At 42.4% G+C, this 23,173-nt stretch overlaps 2 protein-coding genes across 2 annotated transcripts in view; one reads left to right on the forward strand and one right to left on the reverse strand.

The window, feature by feature from the left end:
- Positions 1–13,276, reverse strand: part of prkcea (protein kinase C, epsilon a) — a gene marked incomplete at its 3' end in the record, with an annotated part of 23,446 nt that extends 10,170 nt beyond the window's left edge. The window contains exons 1-3 of the mRNA XM_080851543.1: positions 12,857–13,276; positions 6,967–7,030; positions 1–9 (exon numbers count right to left, since the gene is read on the reverse strand). The exon at positions 1–9 is cut by the window's left edge and continues 151 nt beyond it. Coding sequence (XP_080707669.1) covers positions 1–9; positions 6,967–7,030; positions 12,857–13,204 — 421 coding nt within the window. The 5' untranslated portion in view covers positions 13,205–13,276. The remainder of the gene's footprint in view (positions 10–6,966; positions 7,031–12,856) is intronic.
- A 5,090-nt stretch (positions 13,277–18,366) lies between these two features.
- LOC308375417 (intelectin-like) lies at positions 18,367–21,009 on the forward strand (the record flags this gene model as incomplete). The annotated part of the gene is made up of 7 exons (XM_080851559.1): positions 18,367–18,433; positions 18,694–18,816; positions 18,946–19,193; positions 19,782–19,940; positions 20,126–20,246; positions 20,408–20,517; positions 20,857–21,009. The coding sequence occupies 7 exons, from the start codon at positions 18,367–18,369 to the stop codon at positions 21,007–21,009; spliced, it is 981 nt and encodes a 326-aa protein (XP_080707685.1).
- Between the last annotated feature and the right edge of the window lie 2,164 nt (positions 21,010–23,173).

Raw genomic sequence — 23,173 nt, forward strand, 5'->3', positions numbered from 1 at the left:
CATTGGCAGCTACCGTGGTTACAACAGACACACAGACAGAAAGACAGACAGACTCAAATGGTATAGTCATATGGTATATAAAACATAGCACAGGAATTACAACAAATGGGTCTAAGGATTTGCTATGAGTAGTAGTTGATGTTGTGAAGTTGTGTATTGCCACTGGAGTGCAGCTTGAATTCAAACAGACAGACAGACACACACACACACACACACACACACACACACACACACACAATCACAATACACATCAAATATACACCAACATTTGTTTGCAGATGCTATAAGATCGCTGTGCAGTCTTTTACCATTTGAGGTTGATGGTTGGTTAACCCTCGACATCCCCACCCTAATGGATCTGTGGTCAGTGGAGCACCACACAGTCATGTATGTGATCATCTTAATCATAGTGTCCACCATGCTGTGGCTGCCCTGTTTACCCTGGCAGCTAAGAGATGCACAGATGGGCCGGTGAACAACACACTAATCCCAGGTGAAGAACGCTTCCTCACACAGACGGTTACCCCATGGAGCAACAAGAGGTTGTTTTTACTGAATTTGCTCCAGGATTGCACTGAAGTGGGAATGAAAAGGGGGAGTATGGGGAGCAGATGAAAGGAGTGGTTTGGAAAGGAGAGCAAAGCTGAAGTGAGCAGAGGAGGCAGGCTGGACGTAAATACTGCCTGAGGAGGAGGGGAGAGGAAACCATTGATCCTTGTTATAAACGAATTCTGTGCGGGGAGGATGTGCTCGTCATAACTTGAATCAAGTTCATTTCCACGTTAATCAGCCGGTTACCACCACACATTTAAACTTGTGAACGTTTTTTTTTATTATTTTGTAAAACACATTTGCTGCCTATTATGTGTGACCTGTTATTTTAAATGAGAGAGCAAATGGTGATAATTAATGCATGAACCTAATTAACACGCATGTGATTTATGCTGGGACATCTATGCAAAAGAGGAGCTGTTTTTCCATACCCAATCTGTGCTTTATTTGTGTGTTGTGTGAGAAAGACAGTGAGGGGGAGGATACACTCATATCACAGGCAGGCCAAGCCATGCTAACCCACCATCTGGCATAAGGTTCTCAGGGCTTCTCTCTCTCCCTCTCTCCTTCCCTCTCTTCCTGTCTATCTCTACCAAACAAACACAATGCAAAAAGGACAAAAAGAAGTAAGATCACAGGCAAAAACAATGTCACTGTGAATCATTTTTCCACCATGGTCTCAGGGACTAAACTTCCCACTTTCCTGCCCTTATCTATCCATTGCAGTTGGGTACCAAACAGCTCGTTTCCATGGTGATGCAGCACTCCAGACGCTCTGGGCAGCCAGGCGGCTGAGCAGAATAAATATGGAGGAACGAGTTAATATCAAACAAGCACACATAAATGCACGCCGGCCCAGGAGAAAGAGCTGAAGAGTTTTGAAAGCATTTTTTCCAAATGTCATCAGACTGCCTAAAAGAGAAATAAAAAAAGAAATATGGAAATGTTTCCAAGAGGAACTGAGTAATGTGTGAGAAGCAAGGGAACAGGCGTGTGGAGGAGGTGGTGAAGGAAACGGAGAATGAGCCAGTGAGAGGACAGGAAGAGAGAAGAGAGGAGAGGAGGAGAGTGCGAGTGAGAGAGGGCAACCGAACAGATTGCATCCTCCAACTCAGGAAAAAGAAAGACAGTTAAAAATACCCTCCCCTCTTTCTCTCCCCTTTTCTGCCTGCAGCCCTGTTCTATGAATTCATTAGCATAGCCAAGTGTGTGTGTGTTTGTGTGTTTGTGTGTGTGTGTGTGTGTGTGTGTGTGTGCCTGTGAGGTGGATGTAAGGTGTGCAGAGAATAGGAAGCCACTAGATGAAGAGGGAGGTGTCTCTCTTTCTGTGTGTGTGTGTGTGTGTGTGTGTGTGTGTGTGTGTGTGTGTGTGTGTGTGTGTGTGTGTGTGTGTGTGTGTGTGTGTGTGTGTGTGTGTGTGTGTGTGTGTGTGTATGTGTGTGCTTGTGACGAGGGGGGGGTGGGTGTTTTGCTGGTCTGGCAGAGGGCACTCTGGTTGCTAAGGTGTGAAAGGCCAGAGGGTACTGCTGGGGGCAAGGCACATCTCCTCTGATCAACAATTTGATTGGTTAGCAGAGAGTCAGCAGACCAGCTCTGTCTGAGCTGGTATCAGCGTCTGTGTGTATATGTGTGCGTGTGTGTGTGCGTGTGTGTGCGCGTGTGTGTGTGTGTGTGTGTGATAATCCACTCGCTGAATCTCACTTGCTATTTTGAGACGGTAAAGCCCTCACAGCCAGCACACTTGCACCTGACCGACACGCCCCTGCATATCTACACCGTGTGACTCTTCTCCATACCTTTATCATCAGCTCTCACTCTCACTCTCCCCCTCTTCTCCATACCTTTATCATCAGCTCTCACTCTCCCCCTCTTCTCCATACCTTTATCATCAGCTCTCACTCTCACTCTCACTCTCCCCCTCTTCTCCATACCTTTATCATCAGCTCTCACTCTCCCCCTCTTCTCCATACCTTTATCATCAGCTCTCACTCTCACTCTCACTCTCCCCCTCTTCTCCATACCTTTATCATCAGCTCTCACTCTCCCCCTCTTCTCCATACCTTTATCATCAGCTCTCACTCTCACTCTCACTCTCCCCCTCTTCTCCAGACCTTTATCATCAGCTCTCACTCTCACTCTCCTCCTCTTCTCCAGACCTTTATCATCAGCTCTCACTCTCACTCTCCTCCTCTTCTCCATACCTTTATCATCAGCTCTCACTCTCACTCTCACTCTCCCCCTCTTCTCCATACCTTTATCATCAGCTCTCACTCTCACTCTCACTCTCCCCCTCTTCTCCATACCTTTATCATCAGCTCTCACTCTCACTCTCCCCCTCTTCTCCATACCTTTATCATCAGCTCTCACTCTCACTCTCACTCTCCCCCTCTTCTCCATACCTTTATCATCAGCTCTCACTCTCACTCTCACTCTCCCCCTCTTCTCCATACCTTTATCATCAGCTCTCACTCTCACTCTCCCCCTCTTCTCCATACCTTTATCATCAGCTCTCACTCTCCCCCTCTTCTCCATACCTTTATCATCAGCTCTCACTCACACTCTTCCCCTCTTCTCCATACCTTTATCATCAGCTCTCACTCTCACTCTCTTCTCCATACCTTTATCATCAGCTCTCACTCTCACTCTCCCTATTCCCCTCTTCTCCATACCTTTATCTTCAGCTCTCACTCTCCATCTTCCCCTCTTCTCCATACCTTTATCATCAGCTCTCACTCTCACTCTCACTCTCTTCTCCATACCTTTATCATCAGCTCTCACTCTCACTCTTCCCCTCTTCTCCAGACCTTTATCATCAGCTCTCCCTCTTCCCCTCTTCTCCACACCTTTATCATCAGCTTTCACTCTCCCTCCCCCAACTATTTCCTGATTCATTCAAAGTGTTCAAAAGTCTAGCCATTCATTAAACAATAATGAAAACACTATTGTGATTATTGCTGTAGACTTTGCAAACAGTCATGCTAAATGTGATGCAAATACATCACAGAAAATGTATTTTGTCTTTGTAAATGTATTTAAGGCATGTATTTAGGCACTCTGGGATTCTTTTGAATGCAAAGTGCGTTAAAATTAAAATTAACTAATTATTATTATTTGTATTAAATGTGTAGAGCCTTTTTCTGCCTTTCTTTAAGTATGGTTCTGTTTGTCCCCCTGAAGATGACCAGAGAGCTGATAATCTCTTCTATAACTCTGAGGCCTTCAGATACAGCTGCTGAGGGATTTGCCATTTCAGCCTACTGTTGAATGTTGTGTGGGGGTTGGACCTATGATGTCATCCATGTGCAACTGACCTCTCAGTAAAGGCATCTCATTTATTCAGTTTCAGTGACAACAACTACAACTCTTTATGTGGTCACCTTTACCCCACGTGCAGAAAACCAGGAAGAGGGAGTAGTCTAGTGAACATCAATGAGGGTGAGGAACCGTTAAAACTATTATATATGAAGGTCACAGAATTTGATTTGGAAGGAAACAGAGGGAATCAGACAGTTCTGTGCAGTCACACACTCACTCACACTCTCTCTCACACACTCTCTCTCTCTCTCACACACACACACACACACACACACACACACGTGTGTAAGAGTAGACGTTGGGGCAGTAGATGTGTGTGTGTGAATAGTGAGGTTAACACTGCTGGCACAACAGGAAGCCTGATCCAGTGCTCTATGAGAGTGCTGAAGGAACATACAGTTAGACACAAAGGGATATGCACTTCCTACACAGTGAACTGCCTCTGATCTGAAACTTTGACACAAAAATCCTCACAAGTCTCTGAACTGCTGGATAGATAGATACTTTATTTATCCCGAGGGAAATTTAGGAAATTCATTTTAATTTATTCTGTGTCTAGAATCTGCTCAAATACAGGTGCCAAATGAGACAAACAGACAGAAATAATTAATATCTATCTATAAATCCAGGAATCTCTGTGCGTCTGTCTGTCTGTCTGTCTAGGGCGTATCTCCCTGAGGTCCGCATTCAAATTCTTCTTGGTGAACAGATACAGACTTTTGCTCAGGTAATCTTAAGACAGTGATTGATTTTATCCATTTGTTTATTTTTAAGCTTCTTTATAATCTAAAGACAGTGATTGATTTCGTTTCGTTTATTTTTAAGCTTCTTTATATTAAGTTTCAAAGTTGATGCGTATGGGCCTCGCATGTAACCAACTCTCATTACCATGTTAAGTAGTATATTGTAGTTTGATGTATTTGTATAAGAGTTAGCTTTCTATTCAATGTTGATGGTAAGCCTAGACCAGTGACCATGCGTTCATGCATCTACTGACGCAATGAGAGGTTTTCAGATGTGTCCCGATGTATCTGTTGTAATTCGTGTGTAGACTTTGCTTTCTCATTATTGCAATATTATAAACCTCAGTCTGCATTTACCCTGGCTGGGAGAGGCTGTCATTCGGAAGATACTGTGTGTGATCGCCTTTGCTTTGTGTTCATTAAACCTGTCAGAGTGTATTTATAAACGGCGGGGTGCCAATCAAAATCACAACGCAAGAGTGGCCGCTACAAATGGTAGCTTGTATTGATAAGCCTCGGAGGCTTTCAGATTGTACATTGCTTTCCCATCTGTTGCTATGGAGTCCACGAAATACGCGCAATTCTCGCTGTAAGTTATGTCGGGCCACGTCGTCATGTTATCCTCCCAGTTCTGCACTGAACAACAGCTAGCCTACACCTACGTCTGCTAACACTACAGAATGCATAATTCCTACGGGCACTGCACTAGTAGAGATAAATTGCAATAATTATAAGAGTGAAGGAGAAAAATAAAAAAAGTAAAAGATGACAGGACAGGGATTTTCATTTGCTTTTTCTATTGATGTGCAGGTCTGGTGCTTCTGTTGCTCTCCATGACAGATGTGAGAGTATGCCAAGTACCACGTGTGTGAGGGGTCAATGGCAATGATATCAGGGGGGAAATTAATGTCAGGATGGCCTGGCTTGGCTGGACTTCCTGGAACTGCCACTAGGCACATTAACAGGTCATGGTCTTAACAGACATGACCTGCTAACGCTAAGCCCTGAGCTCCTCTCTCTGCTACGCTTAGTCACTGCAGCTCGCTTTCAGTTTGCCTTCAGGGAACTCTCAAAACTAAACGCCAGAGGAACGTTATCTAAACAAACGTTTCTGCTTCTCCTCACTGACCGAAGAGACTATAGCATCTTGGAGCAAGACTTCACGGAACTCTTTAGACAGACTTAAGGAAAGCTTAAGCTTTCTGGGCATGACTTCCAGGTCTCTCTATGGAAGCCTCTCTTCCTAAGTCCACATGGACCCTCTCTGAGCTTGCACCGAGCCCTGGCACAACAATACACCAGGAAACCTGCTAAAGCATCCATTAAAGTATGGCCATGTTGCATTGCTTATTCTTACAGTGTGGCCTACTTCCTCTAATCCAAAACAAAGTATTAAAGGTACATCATACAGGTTTGGAATCTTTTTTTGAGGTAATGGTTTGTTTGTAGTTAACTGGCTCTTATAACACCCTAAAAATAATTCTGTTGGTATATGGTCAGGTGCCAAAACACACCTGTTGTTCTGACCTGCTGGCCAGATTATTCACTGTTCTTGTACTCTGGGTTGGAAACCCAACTAAATGTAAGAACAGCTTTTAAAACTTGGTTAACTGAACTCCCCTGATCTAGCTTAACAATAGTACTTTTTGTATTATTTGTTTAAAAGGTAAAATATATTGATTTCAACCAGGTGTATTTGATGCAGGCACAGGCAAAAGATACTGCGGGCAGACGGGTTCCAAGAGCAGGATTGAAAACCACTGCCCAAGTTCTGTCCAGACCCCGAAACTACCCTCCCATGCACCTGGAGGTATTATCCATCTCACACATGCGATGAAAGGCCAACACCTCTTGCATCGCCTCCTTTGGTAAGAATGGGACTATACGCAATAAATTGCAGGACAGGGAATCAGTCATTGAGGAGCATTTCATTCACAGGAGGGAACCACTGCAAGGATAAGAGATTTGTACATTTCCTACTGTCTCAATGAATAAGATAACTAGCTACCTTGCTCGAGCTAACAGAAGACTCAGGAAATAAAGAGCTCTCAGTATTGAGAGGACACATAGACAGCTCACTCAACAGTTCATGATGAAAGGTCAGACAACAGAGACACTTTGAGACAGTAAACAAGACAGCCAACAGTATGGCATTGTGACCACAGCCAAATCTCTCGTCTGACTATTTTCAGTCATTTAGAGTTTTTTTATTACGATGAACTCCTTCAAATGAGGGTAAACGTATCTTTGTTCCATTTCATGAAACATTGACGAATGTTTCAGACCATTCGCCTTTCCTTTCTAAGAGTATGTGGGTGTGTTTTGTATGTTTTGTTTTCCTAAAGTCATGTCTTACCTTCACCTGAAGACCCTGACAGGTCAATGACGACAAACACTTTGCCTTCTGGCTCCAGGTCAATCTGCAGAAAGAGAGAGAGGCGACAGAGAGCATTAAACGCTTTCACTCAGAATACTGTTTACATCAGGTATGAAATAACTGCATGTCTGAAGAGGATGCCACTGACAAACCCACAAACAAACCCATATTACAGTCACATATCATTTAATTGAGTCCAATAAAACGCACTGGTACTGATGGTACAGGCTGCATGTAAGGGAATAAATCGACCCATTTAAAAATACACAAGCATCCACACACACGCACGCATGCAAACACCCACACACACACACAACCCCATTAGTGTCCTTCGTTGTGTGGGAGTATATTTGAGGTCTCTGCAGCACCCAATGGCTGGGACTGGAGGGAGCTGGAGGGGGAACAGATTCTCCACAGAAATAAAAATCAGACCAGAAAATGAGAAATGAAAGGTTTTGTGAGCTGATCCCCTACCAGTTACAGACGCAGGGGCCAATACTCAAAGCCCCACACTCAAAAGGGAAACAACGGTTTACATTAGGTGGCACAAAAAGGGGGTGGTTAGGGAAGAAAAAATTGGACAAAAGGGTGAGTAACATAAACAGAGTGTGAGGAAAACGGAGAAGAGGTAGAAGACATGGTCAGGTGCAGAGCTCACGTACAGCAAACAACATGCGTTGAGTGTTCCTACATGATTTCATACTCCATTTAGACGTGTGTTCAGGGCAGAATTGTTTTGTAAGTGTGTACTAGGCAATGATACAGGGCTCATATGGCAGTAGATGTAACATGTGGACAGCTGTTCATGTGGTGGAGCAGGCTAAAGGTAGACCAGGGTAGGGCTTATGTGAGCGTACAAAGTTGGAGGGAAGATGGAGGGGTTGTGAGAATAAGCAGGGGAGGAGAGGAGGGATCAGATCCAGGGATAAGCCGGGAGAGATCTCCTTACGCAATACCCCAGCGCTCATTCCTTTAAGCTCCCACGCTTCAACACTGCATGTGGATGGGACTGACTGTCTGTGTGCCTGGGCTGGTGCTGGATGCTGCCTGGCATCAGGGTTAGAAGTCTATTTGTTTGCTGATGCCTCTAGGTTGGTACTGTGTTCAATTAGATCTCCCTCGGAGTCACACAGCACTACCACACATGTATACCGATCAAGGGAGAAAAACTCTGGTCCGGAGCTGAGAAATGGACAGGTCTGCCCAGGAAAGGAAGCCTGCAGCAGCTCTTTCCAATGCAGGCCCGTAGGAGTCTGTCAGAAACCCTGTTCTATGCATCAATACCATGGAAACATGATTTCATCTCCCTCCCTCTGTCCAAGTCCTGCTTCTGCTGCCAAAGGCAGTGCCAAGACACCCGCTACTGTGTGGAAACCAGGGCTGCAGTTTATTTTTGGTCATTTTAATGGGCCTGATTGAACCTCTGTCATACTGTCTTGGTAGGGTCAGAACGCCTCATGCTCACATTTCCAACACCTATGTCATCAACAGTTCAAACTCTGAGGGTGAGGGAGGCAGTGATCTAGTCCACTCTTTCTGTTAGCTGTAGAACTGTTCATGGGAAAAGAATAATTTAAAGGAATTCATGTTGTTCTTTCCATTAAGTTATATGGCGTCAGTGGTTACTCAACAGAAAGACTACCCTTTCCGTCTGGCATCAGTCTGACACACTACATGCAGTTCAGGAATGGAAAAACAGACAAGACCGATGTGAGAGAATCATCATAGTTGAGTATTTTCACCATCTCAGATTTTCAGACTACACCTTGACACATTTTCTATTTCTGGCAATCAGAATCATCAATGACTAACACCTGAGAGAAATGAACTCGCTTTCGCTGATTCTCCGTAGTTTCGTTCGTCTTTGGTATAGTAACTTACACTGATGTTTCGACACTCAGCTACCTCAAAACTCTTGCAGTTACTCAACTCAATGTATTGACTAATCAACCCCATTTAATTTCCCTTCCATTTAGAATCATCAGTTTCGTTTCATCTCGGCTCTGTTTCCCCTTAGACCTGTGTGTGGCATCCATCACATGTGTGCAATGATCTAGGTCCCCTGTTGAGGCTAATATATTCCCTTCTTGATCATCCATCATATGTGTGTAATGATCTAGGTCACTCAACATTTTGGTGATGGAGTTTCATCGCATATATATTTATCAGTCCCTCCAAGATCTTGTGAGGGTTTGTTGTGATTGTTACAGCCAAAAGTGACTGGATGTGCTGTGGGAATCCTCCTAACCCTAATCAACTGTAATTGTGGGAAATCCTTCAATTTGCATGAATTTGGAAAATCGCAAGATCTCAACATTTTGGCAGGACTGATTCTCAATGAACCTCCAGTTATAATATCAATTACCAATTTCATCATGTGAAGAAGAGGGCAACTAAAAGATGGGCAAAGGCAGAGACTAAGACAGACAGAGAGGGAGAGATAGAGAAGGCAAAGAAGACTGAGTTAGAGCTCATTCTTTAATTGGAGAGCGTAGAGCACTTCACCACTGCACATATGGGAAATCAAAAGCAAGTTTGAGGCCTGGTGGGCAGCTTTAAGCACATGTACTCATTTCTCCAGCCATCTTTATTCACTTTTCTCTCTCATCCTTCACTTCCTTCTCCTATTCAAGTTCAGGAAAGATCACAACATGCACATATGAAAACACAAACAAAGAAAATAACAGTTTGCCATGTGTGTGTCATGAAGGTGGCTGATCCCTCCTAGGGCTAGACCACAGAGATGCATATTGTTCTGGCAGTAATTGGGATTTCTCCTCTTTCTCAAGAACTCTTCACCCTATACATGGACTCAAAATGTAAATGTATTGTAATGTAGTACATGGACTGCATGGATTTAAAAATAAAGGGTCAAAGACCTAGTAAAATCATTAGGTGGGTAATAGCTGTATAGTTAAATCCCTATTATTATACTCATATTCATATTCTAAGCATTATGAAGAAATGTTTAGTGACCATCTAACTTGACCAGCTATGATGACAATAGCATAGTTATGAATGTTGAAATGCCTGTATTTAAGGTAACCTAATAATTGATTTGTGCCATCAGCTGCAGTAGGATAACCTGATGTTATCAGCCTGCATTTACAGTGTCCATTGTTGTCTGGAAAAATGCCATTGAATTCCAACTGTCCAAGATCAATAACTGGAGAGACTGTGTTGTTCCAAATTATATTGAAAGTGATTAAACTGACTAATAAGCCCATACCACTGAACTGATAACAGTGTTAATACAGATGTATACAGTTAGTAAATCATCTTACCAAACCCAGTAGGGAAATCAACCATAACATAATTTCCCTTGAGACAAGTCTGTCCTCTTCGCACTTAAACCACACCCCAATGCTCTCCGAAGCAAAATAAAACCCAACAAACTCTGTTCAATTCCAAACTATTATGTTGGTGAAAACTGAGCTAGACATACAGGTTATGGTTCAAACCAAACATAATTTCTGGTTTAAAACCCTTCATAAAATGTTATTGTTAATTTTAAAAATATATTCGGTCATAAAAATCTACTCAATCATGTTTTGGTGCCAGAGCCCGCTGGTCTAAGCCCCATACACAATTAGACCACTTCCACACACCATCTCATCATTCATGATGTTACCCGTTTCTGATGTTTTTAGCATTCCCTGTCTCAGATGAGCTGATGAAATATCCATTTTGTCTGGCTTCCAGCTTCTAATTAGAGAAGACATATTGTTGTTTTTACAGGATTTGGTCCCCTTTTCTCCTAAATCTGTATCCTTCTTACCCGGTCTTTTGTTCTTTTATAAAACAGCCAGCTTTCTTCATAGCTTTTACAAGTAGAGCCAGCTCTTTGAGAATCGGTTCTTTGTGTAATACAAAAAGTCAAAATGTGTAGAGTAGGAATACAACTGATACCTGTTGGCAATATTTAAAACCCTTTAAATCTTAGATACCATGGAAAATAGTGAATGTGAAAGGAGAGGGATCATGCCTAGCTTTCCATTTTAGGATTTTGTGTTAAAGATTCATCTTGAAATTATTAATTTTCCTGACGGTCCACACGGTACAAAATGTCAGATAGGTAAAGGGTGTCTTTATAAAAGTATCTAGAGACCTTCTGCATCCATGTCTACCTCTCTGCAGTCTAATTAAACTCCATTTTTCTCTGCAAATAATACAGAAAGAGATTCTCACTGATGCTACATCTGCATCAGTTTATGATCGGGCACAAGAATAACAGCCTCTCTGGCATCAGGGAGAGATGATCATGTCTTAAGTCCTGTCTGACCTACTTGTGTTGTGTGTGAATGAAGGCCAAGGTCAAGGTGGTTCTGTCCAAACTCCAGGAACAATGTGGAGGTGAGGCAGAGTAGCACAAGGAGGAGACAATACAAACAGCAAGTGGCAGGCATACTGTGCAGTTTCTTTGGAGTTCTGCCAAGCTCTCCCCAAAACGAATCACTACGGAAATATGCACCCATCACTGTACAGGCCATTTTGAGCCTTGTACATTGATGGATTCACTTAAAATGTAGCACAGCAAGGTTTAGATCATGATTAGTGAAAGACCATAAAAATAAAAATATTTTTTCCACATGAAGTGTAAAGCTTCAGAGCTCCCTTTGCTATTTCATTCCTCAACATCTACAGTCTACTCCTCGATGGAAAATGTTTTGATGTGAATATTCACTTGCTCCATGAGAATTCTTATCATACTTTAGTTGTTCTGGTATTCTCTTTCAGCATAGTGTAACACAGATGTACAGTATGTGTGCAAGTGTGTGAGTGAGGTTAAATATGAGGTCATCTATTAGTTTAACCACCTGTGGCCCCCGTTCATTAAGTTGCCTCTGTACGTGATTCCTATGCTAAGTGGAATGCTGAACTACTGTATCAAGATGTAGTAGTTTTGGTGATAGTTTCTTTACATGTCCAGAATTTGAGCCCAGGTTAACATCAGGGATTCAAGTAAAGAAGCAATGCATCTGTTTTCATCATCTGATAGAACTCATTCTCACTGCAAATCACTGAAGTACAAGAGGCTGTTTTGCAACTCCAAAACTAATGCCCTCTACTACAATGTTCAGCAAATGTTGTATCCTTAGGGCTGGGGGTGAGGGGTGGTGGTGCGGACATCTAAGCCCTGGCCAGATATTTCCCACAAGCCTCTTCACCACCTCCCTGGACTCATTTAACAGCTGTGCTGTCAGGACAGGACTTATCAATAACAGCGGCATGATCAATACAGCCTGACCTTTCTCTCAATGTCCGATGAGAGAGCACGAAGCTCTTCCTATGGGTTACATAAGAAAATTATATGTCTATTACTAGAAAAGCTAGTGTGTCTGAAAAGGTGGTGCTTATTTTACAGAATAACCAACTTGAAGGGATATTCTTCAAGTATCTGTGTAAAATGCAAGTTTTACTCATGAGGGGGAGAGAGGGCCCAAGACTCTCCTGGTGCTGCGCATCCTGTAGCACCCCTAAAATCGAAAAGACGTTGACAATTATATCCACGAAGGAAAGTTCGCGACTCCACCCCTTCAGTCGCTTTGGCCGTACTCTTGTAAGTAAAGGGAGTACGTACTCTTTTGCAGAATCAAATGATCCATTACAATCTTTGTAACAAGTTTTTCTATCATGTGGCAGTGAAGTGAACTATATTTCAGTATACACTGCACAATGGGGGTTTTGTGACAGCACAAACAAACACCATGATTGTAAATGTCTATAGCTTTGCCTACCGAAAGGGAAAGCCCCTGAGGGGAATGTTTGTCGGGAAGCTCTGTGTGACAAATGAAATTATCAAAGCAACTCTAACCACTGATTACACATGAAAGACAACAAACTAAATATTGGGACAACGGACACGTACCCAGTCCTCGAAGTGTCTACTACCGTTCTGCAGCAGATCTTCAAACTGAATTGTGCAATTGGCAACAAAATCGTCGTATCCAATTGGAGCGTCGTGAAAGACAGACAGTTCAATTTTCTTTCCGTCGCACACTTCAGTCACAAACTCATCGTTCCACGCCGGACTGTTGGTCTTCTGCTTGGTAGATGTTTGACCCACGCGTGAATCATCCACGTTTAGGGCGATGTAGGTATCCAACAGAAAGGTCTGGGATTTTACTCCCACTGCGTGCCTTAATGACCATGCCGTAGGCTTTAAGTCCAAAGCCTTACAGACCTTTATCTTCAATAACCCATTGAAAACCACCATGATGCTAGCGATACAACCTTCCTTTTTCGTGATTTTATCTTACGGATGAAACAGTAGGGCAGTCACTCGGTACTGGCCACCGCCACAGGACTCAAACAAGGATCACTTCACATAAATGCTCACAAATTCAGTTCAATCAGCTTGAGCGCTAACCAGAACACATGTCCATATTTTTCGCTTCAAATAAGTACCACAGAACTAGTTCCAGTCTTCACCATGTATCTGTAGACAACACTATTTACGCGCAAAACAGCCCAGCAGACAGACAACTGGGCTGAGTGGTACCGTTTTTGTTTACGGTCCGTTCTGTCCTTGAGTGCGGAAACATACGTAAACAAACGAATTCACCTCCGTGTGAAAATGACATCCAGCTTAAAATCCGCCTTCGACGCTGAATCAGTATGGTTTTCCAAAGCGAAAACCAGACAAAACGACCAATGCCTGACACGATTCTATATTCAGCGAGTGAAAATATGTCTGGAGCTCTGTTCTCTACTGCTTGTCTTCCTTTGAATCCAGCAAATGCGTTTCAGGCGTTTGAAATTATTCCTTCCCCACACATGATCGCTGCTAGTCTCTGGACGGATGATACCATGTAACAATTGCTTTTCTTTTACGGTTCATAAATGGTCATTTAGATCCCGAGGTCGACAGCGCTCCCTCTCTGACTCCTTTCCCTCTCGTTTCCTGCAAATTACCTCTCCTTTCCCTATCCCTCCCTTTGCCTGTCTGCGCTGGTCCAGGAAATGCGCAAAACACGTCAGTTGATAGTAAAGTCAGGCCGGACGAGGGAGCACTGTGCAAACGAGCAAGACTGGAGTAACAGCTACAACAGGATGGAATGCACCTGGGTTGTAGATCACAGAAATCCCTGCCTAATTAACGCAGCGATCTTCTATTGCAAAAATCACAGACCTTGGCAAGTAGCCTACGGGACTCGGGAGCTGAGATGTTTCTAATGTGACCATGACCACATCCTTGCAAAATGTCTAACCAGTTAACCCAAATTAAATAACAGTGAACCGTGTGCTCATCATCTTGACAAAACAACACGTTTAGTCAGCTACCCGAATTGAAGAAACGATTAAATGCCATGCCTATTTCACCAAATAAGAAATGCATCCGTAAGATGCAATTTAGAGAAAGCCTAGTATGACAATGTGACTAGTTTTAAAATAGATTTAATACATTTATTTCACCCAGTTTTTGGTGTACTATAAAAATGTTTGGAATGAACCAAGCCAAGCTGTCAGTAGTTAAAAGGTACCTATTAATTCATTTCAATAATTGTTGTCTCCTCTACTCCCTAACCTTTGCAGATGTGCGTCACACATACATTACACAAATATAGCAAATATAGCATGTTCCAATCGCTGATGGAAGTGGAACTATTGCTCTTCACCCCCACCACTCCGCATCTACGCACATGGACAGCTGAACTCTACCCACTCACTTTCTTCCTTTTCTTTCCCTTTTCTTTCCCTTTTCTTTCCCTACTAATCAAGACTATCTCCCCATGGGACGCTGCTGTAGTCTCTCCACCTGGTTTACCTGGATAAACCCTCGGCCAATTGCACCCACCGCCGCTACATTGCCGTACGCCTACTCTACCCAATACCCTATGCTAGCATTTATATACAATATACATTATTGCCACCACTGAAATGTTTCTCTGTCCCTACATCCCTTACCCCTGTAACAGTAACCCTATTGGTACAGTAATCTGGTCTTGCCTGTATCATGTATTTACCACCGGATGTCTGTATACGTACTATGTCCAGCGACCAAATGCTGGCTGAGTATAACCATAGACATCATATAGGCCTATATGATGTCATAGACCATAGACCTATATGATGTCTATGTGTATAACCCCTGTTGCTTCCTTTCCCCTTCTGGCACACAACCCCCTCCCCTTCCCCCCTTCCCACCTTCCTGTCTCCACCCCGCCGACCTCAAGCAGATGGGTCCCCCCTTATGTGCCGTGGTTTTGCCTAAGGTTTCTTTCTGCCTAACAGGGAGTTTTTCCTTGCCCCTGTTGCCATTGTGCATGCACTAAGAAGGTTTAGGCTCTGGGCTCTGTTAAGCGCCTAGAGGCAATTGTATTGTTATGGCGCGCTATACAAATACAATTGAATTGAATTGAATTGAATTACACAAGTGTTATAAAACATACACAGAAATGATAGGCCTCCTCAAGTATACAGTTTTAGATTCTCGATGCTACAATGTTTATGAAAGCAGTCAATACTGAGATTGAGCCAGGGTGAAGAAAGTCAGTGTTGAGGTCACAAGGTCACCAAACATCATGCTACTAAACAACCTTGGCAGGCAGTTCACTGGACTCAAAATGATAAAACTATGGATTTTATAGATTTAATTTCAAGACTATGTGTGTAAACCAAGTTATGGCAATGCTGTCTGATGCCATATGACCCAGGAGCCAGATGATCAGACACTTTATGCTGCTGAATTGTATTTTGAGTGGCTCTTTTTACAAAGAAAATGCTCAAAATCAACATCAACAATCAACGTGATGCACACTACAAGAACCTATTTGAAGATTTGTAAGTAGGCCTTGTGCCCTCCAATTGCATATGGAGAAGTTAGCCATGTATGCCATACCAATGTCTGTCACGTCTCAAGCCTTAAGATGGTATAATAAGACAACTCTGCCCTGACCTCTCATCTTTTGTGGTTACCACAAATTATGACAGAGAATACATATGGCCATTGTAGTTTTTATTTACATGAACTGTTTTGCCATCAACATTTAATCCAGTGACACTGGGATTCCTAAAGAGATTTGTGGGTGGGTGGGCTTCAGTAGGTTACAAATTCAAGTATAACAGACATTTACAAAATATTCTGTTGGACAGACGATGCAAGAAAATTGATTTTATTATAGGTAAGGTACACCAACCTTTTCATACTCACTTACAATTTCATACATATTATTTCCATGAAGTCTTCACAGTCTTCACAGCTCACCATAATACATCTCAGCACACTACACACACAGTGCACACGAAGAGCTTTCTCACATTCCTGTGTACAGTACCTCATGTGTTCTTTGTGAAAACTCTTTCTTATTTTAGTTCTACACAGGAAAAGGTGTTCAGTTCCTTATGTGCTATTGACTGGGGACGTCCCACAACGGGTAATCCTCTCACTGTCGCATGCAAGTACTCATACCCAACAACCTAACCTAACCAATGTAACAACTGCCCAACCATAGATCCTGAGTAGCAGGTTACAACAACAACTGGCTGCTGCTGCAGCTCGTGCTGCATGTTGTATCCAGGATCCATTAAGGGCCTCCTTCACAGTACAATATTACCCCATACCCAAGCTACAGCCATTAAACACATGCTATTGCCAGCAGAAGTAATAATATGTATTATGTCAGGATAAATTGGCACTTGGGGAAAAAAAAGTGTCTGCTAAACACCTTGAACTTGAAATTAACTCATAATAGGAAGCACTACCATGTACTGCAAGTTTCCGAGGTCTAAAGCAAGAACTCAAGGTCACAGTGGGGTCAGTGATGGAAGAGAATTTGCTGATCATCAACAGGCCACTATCTTATCTTGCATGTGTGTATTAGGTGAAGAACAGTTTCCGGACAATTGGGCAACCTCAGTTCACTGGATCATTGTATTGCTACATAAAACAATGCCCTGCTTACAAGCATTATTGCTGCATACTGGCTTGACATTAAGAGCAGATGTAGAAAGGGTAGGCAAATCTTTCATGAGTAAAGTAATGTGCAAAAATAAATATTGCACATTGCTTAGCAGTGGGACAACAAAGTTAAAACTCCATGGAATCATGGCTGCCATTTTCACCATTGCTATTTCTGTGCAAACAAATATTCATATGCACCTGTCAACACACCTGGGTGAACGACAGACACGGTTCTGTTGTCATGCTGCTCTGCAAGTACCAACTGATTGTTTTCTCCCTTCTCATATCTATCTTAGTTCCAGAGGTTGTGTCTAACCAGCATGGGTAGGTTGGGAGTGAGAGGATAATGGTCATCTACGATTATTACTGCTGCTGTTGTAGTTGGTGGGTATAATGGCACCCGGAACCTCCTTGTGTTCTATCCAGAACTATAGGCTAAGTGCAATGTAGCACATCAGTGCCTTCGATCAAAGTCCAAACAGTCATCTACAATATGGTCCTTGGGAGAGAGCCACAAAATGGAATCCTGCAAATATTGTTGAAAATGACTAAGCCGGTGTTAGGCACCTTGACATCATTCAACACCAGTATACTATGATGATTAGGACATGGCTTCCCCTGCTAAACAGTCACAGATATGGATAAAAGAGGAATGGAAGGATGACCTATCATGAGAGAAGCCCACCCCCCCCACACACACACACACACACACACACACACACACACACACACACACACACACACACACACACACACACACACACACACACATTTCTGTTATTTTCTGAGGAGATGATGCTATAGTCTCCAGTGCAGGTGCAACACAGATAGAGATGTAAAGCATGATCTGGAGCAGCTGCTATATCCACCTTTATTTATTCACTTACTTGACATCCGCAGTGTAAGCGAGTAGTTTTTAATGTTATTGCACTTCAGTTTATCAATGTTCTTTGAAGGACGGATTGCAGAATTTTTCTGACCTTTGCATACCTGGTGTCTGTCATGCATTTCCTGTGCATGGTCAACGGAGAACATGTTTCGGACAGATAACACAAAACTGGCCATGACAGATCAGAATGCCCGTTATGGAAACTGAATGACTTTGCGATTCTCTCTAATAAATGCAGCTGTAGCCCCACGACTAGGCTCACACTCTTTTTGATGACCCCTCTGCACGGTAAGACAAATTCTTAGAGCACGAATTTTGTGTGTGTGTGTGTGTGTGTGTGTGTTTCTGTTCTTTCTCCAAGCATCATCAGTAATTATGGTAAAATGTTATTCATAGTATTCCCTGCCTGTGATACTATCACTAGCATGACATTCAATAGTGTTTTTAGCATTACCTTCAATACTATCAGAAGACCGTTATACATTTTTAGTTCAGTGGTAATTATCAGTCTGACAATCGTGTCTAATTTGAAATGTGAATACTGGTGGCCTTATCATGTAATGTCACACAGGTTGTTCTGTGAAAGATGTTGTCTGCAGTTTGTCTTCTGATATGGCTTACATTGAAGTCATCCCTTGTAGAGTGTCAAATGGGTAAGTTACAAACAGTGAACGCAATGCTTAGCCATCCTAAAATATTGAAAGTTTGATTGTGCAGTTCCACAGGTTACTTGCCATATTTAGTGAAAATATTCAGCACTTAATATTGCTCAGGCAATGGAATCTGATCAGGACAATCTTGATGCTTTATTCCATTTAGAGGGGATTTACTTTGGATGGGTGTAGGAAGTAATGCATAGCAGTTTATTTGTTAAACATTTGTTCAAAACTCAACTGTCTTTTTTTCTCTCAAGGTGGTCTATTTTGTGAAGATTTGGAGGGTAACAACAACGATGTTCTGAAGAAGATTTTAGAGAGAATTCGTTTTGTTGGGCGAAGCTGTAAGGATATTAAGCAAAAATATGATATTCATGAGGGTAAGCATCATCTTTCAACTATGCAAACACCCATGAAAGCTGTCATTTTAATGAGAGAAGATATTTTTGTATATGCCAATGTTTTGCACTAACACCCTGTCTAACTATTCATACATGGCTCTCAATCAGATGGTCTGTATTACCTGGCCACAGCCAGTGGGGTGGTGTACCAGACCTACTGTGACATGAACACAGCGGGTGGGGGCTGGACTCTGGTGGCCAGTGTGCATGAGAACAACATCCAAGGGAAGTGTACCGTTGGGGACCGCTGGTCAAGCGAGCAGGGAAGCAACCCAAACCGCCCTGACGGAGAGGGGAACTGGGCCAACACAGCCACTTTTGGAACTCCTGAAGGCGCTACCAGTGATGACTACAAAGTATACAGATAACAGCATTTTCCACACTGTAAAGAATCAGCTTTTAAAAACAAGGGGGGAAAAGTAGTAAAAAAGGGAATATATTACTTCAAATAAGCAATGTTATCTGCCAACAGAACAGGAACATTTTACCTCACCAAGATTTTTTTTTTCAAAGTACCCAAATATATCTTAAAACTAGTCTGGCCAGACTAAAAACAAGTACATTTGTCTTTGACAAAGCAGTTTTGTACTTGTCAGTGGTGATCAAACTAGTTTCAAGCATTAACTTTCTCAGAACCAGTTATACAATCTCAGTAAAGTTATCTTATTAAGACAATTAAGGTCTGAAACGCTTGATGCAACTAAAATGCTCTAACATAAAAAAAAATGCCATGTAAGAAGAAATATCTTGTCAAAAAGCAAGCGTATATTACCTTAATTTACGATAAATAAATAAATAAATAAATAAATAGGTAAATCTTACTAAGATTTACATTTTTGAAGTTTTCTTACCAAATACCAATGCCCTTTCAAGATTGTGTAAACAGGATGTTCAAAAGACAGCCGCCGGCCATCTCAGTTGTGTCTTTCTTCTGTTCTTCACAGAATCCAGGTTACTATGACATCACAGCAGAGGACGTGTCTGTGTGGCATGTTCCTAATCTAGCTCTGCTGAAGGACTGGAAGACTGCTGCCACCTTGCGTTACCACACCCAGACAAACTTTCTCAAACTCCATGGGGGGAATCTGTTTCAGCTTTTCAAGGTGCTTACCCTACAATGTCACACACACACACACACACACACACACACACACACACACACACACACACACACACACACACACACACACAAACACACTACTAAAAATCACACTACTAAAAAAAAAAGGTACATAAAAAAATTCACATTTTTGTTGATGATGCATTTTTCATCACTTTCAATTTCTAGATCTTCCCAGTGAGGTATAATGCAGGAGGATGTCGATCCAACAGTGGACCCTCTGTTCCTGTGGTGTATGATTTTGGTGATGCTTTGAAATCCAAACACCTTTATGGGCCTTATACATATGGTAGGAAGTTAGACATTTACAAATCAACATCTACACAGTATACTATTGCATTAAGTATGTTAGTGTGATACTCAAATATAAAGTACATATACAATACATATGAAGGAAAATATAGGACAGGTTCATAGCTTAGTGATTTCCGTATTCATTGATCTTTGCAGCTGAAAATACTCCTGGGTACATCAGCTTCAGGGTGTTTAACGACGAGAGAGGAGCCAATGCCATCTGCTCTGGAGTCCAACCCACTGGGTCTAGGTGCAACACTGAGACTGTGAGTCAGCACAAAGCTTCACCAACATCAAGTCAGTTTGCAGATTTTTGGAAGTGGCAAGATTTCCACGACACAACAAAATGCCACACCAGAAAAATATGATAAGAAATAGTATGACCGCATTAGTGAGCAAGGGCATGTGTTTGAGCAATGTTGCCAGCCAAATTCGACGACCGGTTTCAAGTGCTCTGGATGATTGCGAAAAAGCTGCCCAATGATGATTAGAGGGCTCAAAATAAGAATGTGTTGCCAAACATCGATGGCAAAGCGCCCAAACAGCATTGCTCAGCAACTGCCCTGTCCATCATCCTTGTCTAATAAGGAGCCTGTCTGTTTCAGTACTGCATTGGTGGTGGGGGACATTTCCCAGAGGGCAATCCACGCCAGTGCGGAGATTTCGGAGCCTTCGACTGGAATGGCTATGGAACACATCGGGGTTGGAGTAGCTCAAGGGAGATGCTTGAGTCCTCTGTGCTGCTCTTCTACCGCTGACATTCTCATGATTCTTCAGCATGATAAGACTTCAAGTGTGGCACATGCAGTCTTGTTCAGTATGCATTTATTAAAGAGAGGAGAATGTAATACAAGCTGGGCTGGTGCTTTATATATATGGATATTTTGTGATGTGTTTGTGGAAGAGATTGTTACTTCGACTACCATGTTATAAGGAAATAGCCAAGTTCCTGATGTTAAGCTGTCAGAACAAGGCAGCCCATTCGTCAAATAATTGAGCCTCAATCCTATACACGACATGCTTTGCAAGACATTTGTGTCCTGGATTATATCGATCTTTGAAACACATTTTCTTTGTTTTATAGTAAGTGATGACTTGAGTTGGACATTGAAACCGACAATATTATATTAAACACCAAATTATTGGGGTGTAAAGACCCACAGTTAGTGTGCAATGTATTAACATGGCATAAATTTAGCACCGTATATCTGACGAAGAAAACAAGGTGTTGGGCCTCCTCTATTAAATTTGATACGCTTTGCTACTGACCCCCATGTTGTCCGTTTTGATCAGAGAATGCTTTGGATAGACTTTTGAATGACCACGAAAGGTTAAGGAAACAATATTAGTTGCTTTTGATAACACTCGCTTTGAGATTTCATGGAATATGGAGACATAAATACTATATCTGACACGTTGACAGTAAAACGGTAAAAGTTTGGCTGCAGGTTTTTTACAGGGCTGGGTTTCTCAACTTGCCCTCTTTGACTATGAAATGAAATAACAACCCGAAACTGCCAACTACCTTGTATCATGCATCCCAGTCCCCTCCCAATGCGTGATACAAGGTGGGCTTGCATTGCCCCAGTAGCCCAATCAACGAGACCTCTTGCAGAGGCGGGTCTGTCTAGAGTGCTTTACCAGTCAGAGCCCTGAGGCCCTTGCCCACAGCAGACACCTAATTACTCAATAACTAACATTATGCAACAATTTTACCGTAAATTAAGCTTCAAAATCATTTTGGTGGTACACTGACTTGTAATACAGAGAATGGCGTCTGTGTCACTGCCACAGCACACCTTGTGCGCCTGCATGTAACTTTGGGGTACAGGGTGACCTCTTGTGAAAACTATGCAGTGCTTTATGGCACCACCTCAGGCAACACAAACTAGAACCATGTGCTAGCTATAATAGTGCAGTATTCTCTTTATGGCCATCATGGCAGAGGAGAAGAAGTAACCGAGGAGGACGTTGTTGGAGGATAGGAAGAGCCAAAGAGAGAGTGACCGACCAAGAGACAGCAAGTCACAGAGCAAGTCAGATGCCGAGCTCGCCTTCTTCTGTTGGACTAGTCAGTAATTACTTATTAGCTGCTTGCTATGTCTTGTGTTGTGCTTGCTTGATGTTTGGCATCATCTGCCTGTCCTGTCTCGGGCAAGCATCCAAATAAATTAATCTCACGTCAAAATGTCTTCATCAATCTCACGCCAATAAGCCTTGGAAGTTTGCAACGTTGAAAAAAAAAAGTTTTTGTTGTTATTTTTATGTTGTTAGCATTCATCCCCAATGTCACAATAAATAAAACTATGTAGATATTGTCTTTGCTGGTTCCATATCCTTCAGCCTGTCAACAACCGTACGTGTCGATGTCCATATGGGGGTCTCAAAGCACGATTTGTATTTACAACAGTGGTGTGAAAGTGAGCTACACTCCTCCTTTTGAGCTAAGTAGCACAACAAATATATAATTATCACGGTATGGGGCTTTAAATCCCACACCTGAACCTACTCTTAGGTATTCTAGTCGTTGAACTGCTGGCCAGCACTCTAACCCTTATCATTTCCCTCAGTCAGCCTCTAGAGATCCAGGCCCAGGTATAGTGGCAGTGAACTCTAGCCAAACACTTAGGTCTGCTAGAGGGTATGGTCTAGCGAGCTCAGTCTGTGTAAACAAAATGTCAGAGAACGTATCTACTTATATACAGCAGAATGCATGCACATATTACCTTTACTCCAGTTTGCAGTGCCTGCACTTTGAATCGTAGTTGTGAAGATGGTGGACCATTTCTGATCAAATACAAGACAAAAACACAAACACTTGTTCTGCTCAACCACTGCCTTGGCAACATTCTCACCCACAGTTGTTTACACAATATTCAGATCTTCCCAGGGATTGCACTTTTTCTCTGTTGTTACTGTTGG

Source organism: Sprattus sprattus (assembly GCF_963457725.1).
Source record: "Sprattus sprattus genome assembly, chromosome: 14".
NCBI classification, from domain to species: domain Eukaryota; kingdom Metazoa; phylum Chordata; class Actinopteri; order Clupeiformes; family Clupeidae; genus Sprattus; species Sprattus sprattus.